General features: G+C 34.1%; 1 protein-coding gene across 1 annotated transcript; it reads left to right on the top strand.

The window, feature by feature from the left end:
- Window positions 1-3,855: 3,855 nt before the first annotated feature.
- LOC114372366 (autophagy-related protein 18a-like) lies at window positions 3,856-6,932 on the top strand. Its single transcript, XM_028329877.1, has 4 exons — window positions 3,856-4,776; window positions 5,425-5,632; window positions 5,933-6,059; window positions 6,647-6,932. Exons 1-4 carry the CDS (start codon window positions 4,072-4,074, stop codon window positions 6,735-6,737), a joined length of 1,131 nt encoding a protein of 376 aa, XP_028185678.1. The 5' UTR covers window positions 3,856-4,071; the 3' UTR covers window positions 6,738-6,932.
- The last annotated feature ends 1,872 nt before the right edge of the window (window positions 6,933-8,804 follow it).

Raw genomic sequence — 8,804 nt, 5'->3', positions numbered from 1 at the left:
TGTTTTCTTGTCTAACTACTTGAATTGAATCATTTTCGAGGGTGGGGGAGTTTTTTTGGTTACCGGGATGACGGGGCTTGTTCATTTTTTAAATTGAAAACCACCTAATGTACTTCGTACTCTTATTGTCCTGGAAAGTGTATAGCAATGCTAGGCTACCATAGATTGGCCAGGCTACACTTTGGAGCAATTATGGGTCTTGCTCCGTTGAAATTGACAATAGAGTAATATGCTGTGTACATTAAACTAATTTGGGGATAAATATTTGTTATGTTTATTTTTGAAATGTGTGTATAAAAAAGATAAATTAAATGCATATCATGTCAAATATTTAAAACAATAGAATTCTTATTCTTATAAAAAAACATTGCCATCCTTCAAAGAGCGGCAAGTTTTGGTGACGTGTGTAGTGCAATGCCGTATTCTAATTTATTAACTTAAAAAATGTCAGAATTGTGAATAATTACGAGTAGATGTTTATTTCTCTAAATTTTTCTTATTTTGTAAGAGGTTACAATTCATTTTTCATTTATCTTTTCATATTTAATAAGTTTCTTGAGGTGTAAATTTATGCCTATTAGACATCTTATTTGTATTGATGGATAAAATAAAATAAGAATGATTTTTTTTCATTGCCTAATTTTTCTCTTTATTGTATTATTTTTCGATTTCCATTATTTTAAAAATATTTTTTGTTAACATTAAAGATAAGGCTTAAATCCATTTTGGAGGATCAAAATTGTACAATCTTAAAGTTTTAAGGACCGAGTGTGAAATGTCCCGTTTCACTAAAAGGGCAGAAAATAAAAATAATAATATAATAATAATACCCACCCACCCCTCCAGCTTTCTAAAAACTCCCGAGACCCCTCCCCTTTCTCAAAACTTCCATTTTCTATTTTTGTGCAGCAGCCCACACCTCTTTAACCCTAACTCTTTTTCCCCAAAATCTCATCTCTCAATCTTCCACTCATCTCATTCCTTTATTATGAAATTTTCAAACTTTTGTATCCTTGTGTCCTTCCGCACACAAGGAGGTGGCTGGAGAAAACGGAAAACACTACGTAATTCTTTGGTTTTTCTATTTGATCTCTTTAAGGTAAATGTTTATGACCCATTATGTTAGATGAGTATGTTATAGCACTGATTAGTCATGGGCTGTGAGAAAAAGAGTTAGAAACTATGTATTAGAGATTATTGTGATTTTCTCAAAACCCTAGGTTTGCTAAAATTGGGGGATTTTGTCTAATCCCTTATTCTATTATTTAAATGCTTAGGTTCTGTGGAAAATACAGTGGTTGACCTTCCTAACAGCGGTAGAAGTCAGTGATTTCGTTATTTAGGTGAATAGCTAATATACTTAGCGATTTTCTTAAAGTTCATTTATGGAGAAGCAAGTATACTTTCGAACAAATATGTTTTTGGTAAGCTTTGAAATTTATTTTGAGATCTTGATAATGTATAAGGATGAATGCTAAATTGTTTGTTTAATTTTATTTATGTTGAGTTCATGAATGATATATGCCGTTTGCTACAACGAAGAGATAATGTAGCCTATGAGTTGAATCCTCATGGTATAATGATGTATGCCGTTTGCTACAGCGAAGAGATAATGTAGCCTATGAGATAATTTCTCGTAGTATAATGATAGATGTCGTTTGCTACAACGAAGAGATAATATAGCCTATGAGTAAATTCTCATAGTATATTTATATATTCCATTCGCTGCAACGAAGAGATAATGCAGCCTATGAGCTAAAGGCCGTAGTTATATGATTACCGTTCACCACAACGAAGAGATAATGTGGTCTATGTGCACACAGTAGAATAAATGCTTGGGTATTTAAGGTAATTATGTAGAATACCAGATTATGAGAAGTTCTGAAATGTATATTCTTTGCGTACAGTGATTTCTAAAAGCAAGTCTATTTTCGTTCATTACTTTCAAGAATGTTATTTTAATATCTTTTGGGAATGGAAAGATTCATGTTAAATGGTGTTCTCTTTCATGTTTGCTTAGTATATTATGCTCTCACTAAGTCCTTGTGACTTACCCCTTTATGTTACTTCTTTTCTCAGATACCTAGTAGTGGAGTAACTGATTTCCTAGGATTTGCTGACACACCCAGGAACTTGATTACCTTTTTGGTAGGTCCCCAATGTGCCTGATGGATATTTTGGTTGTAACTCCAGTAAAATGCAGCTATAGGGGGCAGGGTAGTAATAGGCTTAGAGAGAATCCTTTTATTTTAAAAATGTAAAGATATGATGATGATGAACTTATGATGTTTGAGACACTTGATGATTAGTAATTATAATCCACTTTGTTATTCAATGGATGAGATGAGATACCAGTATATGGAATTGTCTAGGTATATGTATATTGTGTTCTTTACCGGTTATGTTGTATAGGATAGGCTGGTCAGACTAAGGAAGTGATAGTCTGTGCGTCGATCATGGCCAAAAGTGGGTCGTGACATAGTGGATTTAAACCTAAGCATAAATAGACATTTAATAATTTTTTACTTCATACTGAATATTAAATTAAGAATATATAGAGAGAGATAGATAAATGATGTATCATATGAAAATGATCATTTTTTTGAAAATAAAAATCATCAATCTTAATCTTTAGATTAAAATGAAAGGTGAAGATTAAAATATTTTAAATTTAAATTAAAAATTTATTTAATCATAAAATCTCAAAAAGATTTACCAAATAGAAAATAATATTTTAAAGATTTAATTTATGTCTTTTATAGAAAAAATTAATTTTATGTCAAGATCATCTTAGCAACCAACACTGTGAGAATGATTATCTCATGTGAGGATGAGAATGATTGATATCAATCGTTAGATTAAATCAAAAGATTAAGATTAAAATATTTTAAATTCAAATTAAAAGTTTATTTAATCATAAACTCTCTTAAAGATTTACCAGACAAAAAAATCAAATATCTTAAAGAGTTAATTCATGCCATTTTAAAATATCTCAAACTTATTACTAACATGATCATCACCACTATCATCATCATGATTATTTTCATTACAACCGTCATGATCATTATCGCAACCACCACAATTATGGTGATCGTTATCATAACCATTATCGTCACCACCAACATGATCGTCACAATTGTCATGATTTTTTAAACCAATAAATAATAAATATATGCATGAATGTATTAATGTAATGGTGAATTAGATAAAATTCAACTATAATTGATTTGAATAAAAATAAAGCTACTCATTTATTTTATCTTCATAATTTTTATCATTAAAATTGATTTTACTAAGACAACCAAACATGCAAAATTTTGGTTGTTATAAAATTTGGCCCACCTTATCATGTTCCATCATGATTTTAAAGTCAACTTAAATGCACACTATCAATATCGGAGTACATTTACATTTTAAATAAATTCTGCTTCTATCAAAAGAGAACTCTTATCATATCATGTTCATTATCATATTTTTGTTAGAGTTATAAGATATGATAAACATGATAACAAATTATAATAAGATAGAATAATTATCTTATCTTATTTTTTCCTATCTTGATCACCAAACAAATCCTTAGAGATAAAAATAAATTAATAATATTAATTCAACCTCAGAAAAATCTTAATACATAAAGAGATTAGTTATTGAGTCACAATTGAGGGATATTTGATTTCATCTAACAAAAATATTAAATCATTGATTATGGATGACAAAGGCTGAAACAACATGGCAGTTAATTATTGTTTTCGGTAATTATACTTATTTCTTCACTATTTCAACTAAATCACATATCTTTAACTTTATCTTATTTCTTCCATATTTTGATTCATATTTAACCTTGAAAAATGATTTGAATAAGACGGTGGATTAGTAGTACAAGAGAGAGGTCATAGGTTGTTCACTTAACTGACGACCGTGATTCTGGGCGGAAAACAAATAATTCAGTTGCATTCATCCTTGTATATAACACATCCCTTGCAAAGCACGAAGCCAAAGCCAATCCAACCCAACTCAACCTCCAAACACAAAAACCTTCCTTCAAAACCAAGCAATTCATTCCCAATAATAATGTCTCAAACCCTCGGTTCCGATGAGCCACCCCAAACCACCGATTCCCACACCCCCTCCCTCCTCCACCTCTCCTTCAACCAGGACTCCGGTTGCTTCGCCGCCGCCACCGACCGCGGCTTCCGCATCTATAACTGCGACCCCTTCCGCGAGATCTTCCGCCACGACTTCGGCTCCGGCGGCGGTGGCGTCGCCCTCGTCCACATGCTCTTCCGCTGCAACATCCTCGCCTTCGTCGGCGCCTCCTCCTCCTCCTCCTCCTCCGAACCCCGCTATCCTCCCAACAAGGTCATGATCTGGGACGACCACCAGTCCCGCTGCATCGGCGAGCTCTCCTTCCGCTCCGAAGTTAAAGGCGTCCGTCTCCGCCGCGACCGAATCGTCGTCGTCCTCGCCCACAAGATCTTCGTCTACAACTTCTCCGATCTCAAGGTGCTGCACCAAATTGAGACGATTGTAAACCCTAAGGGCCTTTGCGACCTTTCACATGTTTCCGCCACGATGGTGTTGGTGTGCCCCGGGTTGCAGAAGGGGCAGGTTAGGGTTGAGCACTACGCTTCCAAGAGGACCAAGTTCATCATGGCTCATGATTCCCGAATCGCGTGTTTTGCACTCACGCACGATGGGAGGTTGCTTGCCACCGCCAGCTCCAAGGGCACACTCGTTAGGCTCTTCAATACCCTCGACGGTTCACTGCTCCAAGAGGTGAATGAATGAATAAATTCAATCGCATTTGGCTTATGTGTTTTTAGTGTTTTTTCTGATCGGAATTAGAGTTTCACTTCGGTTATTTATATGACAAAGGTTGGTTTGCATTAAATATCAACGGAGGTTATTGCGATGAAACGTCAACTCTTAGTTGAAGAAATGTAGCTAAAGCTCTTAAGGAATTGCATCTATGTTTAGTGTTGTTTTCCAATCAAAATTAAAGTTTCACTTTGTTAATTATCGAGGGATGAAACTCTAACTTTGATCGAAGAACAACACCAAAAGCATCTATGTTTTTTCCTCTGTTTAATCATTCTACAAATCCTTTGCTTTCTTGCTATCGCACACGGTACCCTCTGTCTTTGATATTCACATGATACCTTTACATGGTTATATGGGTGTTACTGTGTTAGTGTAATGTATTTCAAATAACCTTTACATGGTTACATGTGGAATTTCAAGAAACCATAGGGGGCTGTTAGTGTGATTTGCTCAAATTAATTTGATAGGAGTTGGATTGTTGGAACTTAATGTGTGCTTAGTAACTTTGTTGAGAAATAAATTGCTTTTAATGTTTTGAGATGTTAGTGGTTTCAAAGTGTTTTGGAGGTTTGAATGGGAATGTGTGGGGGTGATGATTTTCAGGTACGGCGGGGTGCAGACAGAGCAGAGATATACTGCCTTGCTTTTTCTCCTACTGCGCAGTGGCTGGCTGTCTCAAGTGACAAGGGGACCGTTCATGTTTTCAACCTCAAGGTAGATTCCGGACTGTTGGGGCATGACAGATCACATGGTACTTCTGAGGCAAATCCTTCTAGCCCCACTGCGGTTTCATCTCTTTCCTTTTTTAAAGGTTTGTCTGCCATGAGTTATTTGCGAATGATCTTGTGTGGAAATTTGGTGCCTTGCTTACTGATTGCGAAAGAACTAGAAAAGCAAATTGTTGCTTTTGAGGTTTTAAATTGTGGTTATGGTTGCAGTCACAATCCTTCAGATTGCAAACAAATGCGATTGATGCAACTACAATTGAGAACTTGGACCATGTTTTAGAACCTTTGTCACTGTAACATTACCAAGTTTAATTTAGTCTGGAAATTAAGAATTTTGTATTGAAAATTGTTCTCACGAGCATCTAATTTTGTCTGTTTTGTAGGTGTGCTGCCTAAGTATTTTAGCTCAGAGTGGTCTGTGGCTCAATTTCGCTTGCAAGAAGGTTTGCAATATGTTGTTGCATTTGGCCATCAAAAGAATACAGTTGTAATACTAGGCATGGATGGCAGGTATGTCAGTAATGAATCATATCTGTGCACTCTTTAGTTTGTCATGCTCTGCTTTTTTTTTTTTTCCTTTGGAAAGAGGGGAAAGGTGTTGCTTAAGAGATATTAGGCATTCATTATGGTGGAATAATGATTTAAGGACTAAACTTTGAAGCCATCAAACTTTTATTTATTTGTATACATATGCATTGCTTTGCTAAAATTGACCAAGGTTGGTGGCTTCATTCAGGTTTTGTGCTTATTTATTTGTTTTCCTTTTTAAAAAATTCAAGGTTAAGATGCTTCTTCAATATTGCCACCAGACGACTAGCTTCATCATTATATTTTTGTTTTTATATATAATTTTTTCCATATGCTTATAATTTATGATATAACCGATAAATGATGCCAGTTTTGGGAAACATTATATCTTAAAACAAATAGATAAAATGATTTAAATGAGGGCATTTACATAGGTAGACAAATAAATAGAGAATGATGTGACAGATTTAACTGTATGCCAAAATGATCATTAATTCCTTGTCTTTGACTTGCTCTTTTTCCTGTGAATTAAAAATTTGATGTGAATCTTCATTGAAATTGTTATGCAGCTTCTATCGATGTCAGTTTGATTCTGCAGCCGGTGGAGAGATGACCCAACTTGAATATTACAATTTCCTAAAGGCAGAGGAGACATTCTAGTCTAGTATGGATGCATGGCACTTGCTGTGAACACTATTTGAATTTTCTGTTTACCTCGTTATTTATAACGTGTAAACTGTAAATATGAGTATTGCTAAATCCACTAATGTTATCCGGTTGGTTCACTCTGTTGGCTTGTATATATTAACACCTTATTATAAATTAGAATGAATTGTCAGCTGCATTCGCTCCAAACTCGTTACACTTTTGCTATATATAACAGCTTTCGGTAAATTTCAATGATGGGCAAGGTAACGCCTTAAGAAACCCTGGGAACTAGTACCGAACAATAGACTCGCCTGAAATTGGTGGATTTGAGGGGACACCTCTACTAGTCTTTTTTTTTTTTTTTGCACAAATAATTTAAAATGAGACATAAGACTCTTCTTAAATTGAAATAGATATGTACAAAAAAGATAGGAAGAGGATAATTTATAGTGATTGACTGATATATAATTTTTTTTTCTAACATATGATCTTGGACTGTTATCTTTTACCTAAACTTTGTTTTGGCTTTTTTATCCTTTAAAATATTCTTTTAGTCTTTTATCTTTTATCTCTTAAATTTGGGTTAATGTCATCCACTTTTGAAATAGTGGCTGTTTTCTATTTTAGGATATGATTTTGTTCCTTTAAGTGGCTCAAGATGTGAAAGTTGTTATAACAAATTCACTTGCATAAAAAACAAGACAATTCAACTAATGCTCAAACAAGAAAAGGGGTTATAAATATGATGACAATTCAATTTAGTCGAGCAGCAATTAGAAAAAAATATAAATTTTTAGTTTTTCAATTACATGAGACTCAATCTTTACATGATTTTTACTTTGTTTATGACTTTTTTTTCCTCTAACATTAGTTAAGTTTCATAGTTTTGATATAGGTGAATTTAATTAGACAACTTTGCCTTTTAAATTAGAGAAAAAAAAGATTCAAAATGATTTTTTCAAAATAAATAAAAAAATATTTCATAAAGAATGGTCAAGTCTCTCTGTAATTCAACATTCTTAAGCTGACAATTTAACCAAAAAGGAAATGGACAGAAAAGAGATTGGAACAATGGATGCCAGCCTAAATTGCCTAATGTTCATACTCATCTAAAATATATAGACCTTACTAAAACAGACTAAATAAACACATACAATTATGCCACGAAAATGGTAATGTGTATGCAAATATAAAGGAAGCACATTACAATCAATAAAGAGGAATTCAACTTCAAGCACCTCTTGAAGGGCCTAAGATCCGTATATTTGTTGGAGTCTGTTTTGACGTATCCAACAGAACATCGATTGCATCGGGGAAAGAAGCAATGATTCTAAACTGAATTTTCCTCAATTCAACTGCAAAGTCCAATGCCTGGTTCATGGTTGCTCGAGCACCCGCTAATGCTTCAACCACCTCTGTATTGGTCAAGTAAGACGCGCATATTTGGCTCAGTATTCTGTCATGTCTTTGTTGAAATCTCACTGCTCTTTCTTCTGCAGCTTCCAATGCCTCGCTAACGATTTTTAGTTTCTCTGCGGCCACTTGTTTCTTCTGCCATTTCTTTATGTTCGGCACGCAAAATAAGAAGGACGAGGAGAAGCCTATTATGGCGAAAACGATCTTGCCCAAGTCCATGAATCATGTTCATTCATTGTTCAACTTGTCCTAGAGCATATATGATCAAGACAATGAAGACCCTTGTGCTTTGCTTCGGTTGGGGGTTACCACGTTACTCATACTTGAATTAATTATCTATTATTCTCTTTCTTTTTTATTGGTGGGAAAATACATATCCTAGTGTTCCACATATTGCCACCTTACCCTCTGTCTTGATGGCAGGGGATAAAATAGAAAAAAAAAACGAAAAATTAAGATTTTGAAGGAAAAAAAAAACCCAGTTAAAGAAAAAGACATTAATTTTAACAAGTAAAATTTTCAAAATTTATGATAATTTTACATATTGTTATTTTCACTAATTATGTGTGTTACAACTTTTAAGTTGTGAACTCTAGACTTTACGGTTCAAAAGTCATACCTCATAACACATAACTCACTACTCATTATTGAATAACAAAAATT

Source organism: Glycine soja, chromosome 10 (genome assembly GCF_004193775.1).
Source record: "Glycine soja cultivar W05 chromosome 10, ASM419377v2, whole genome shotgun sequence".
Taxonomy (NCBI): Eukaryota; Viridiplantae; Streptophyta; class Magnoliopsida; order Fabales; family Fabaceae; genus Glycine; species Glycine soja.
The sequence above is the reverse complement of the archived record's forward strand: the minus strand, read 5'-3'. Positions and strand labels throughout refer to the sequence as shown.

What these genes read in the sequence shown, in the direction of transcription:
- LOC114372366 (XM_028329877.1), top strand. Translation starts at nt 4,072, where the DNA reads ATGTCTCAAACCCTCGGTTCCGATGAGCCACCCCAAACCACCGATTCC. An exon ending in ATCTCTTTCCTTTTTTAAAG is followed by an intron (nt 5,633 to 5,932) that starts GTTTGTCTGCCA and finishes TCTGTTTTGTAG; the next exon opens with GTGTGCTGCCTAAGTATTTT. An exon ending in ATACTAGGCATGGATGGCAG is followed by an intron (nt 6,060 to 6,646) that starts GTATGTCAGTAA and finishes ATTGTTATGCAG; the next exon opens with CTTCTATCGATGTCAGTTTG.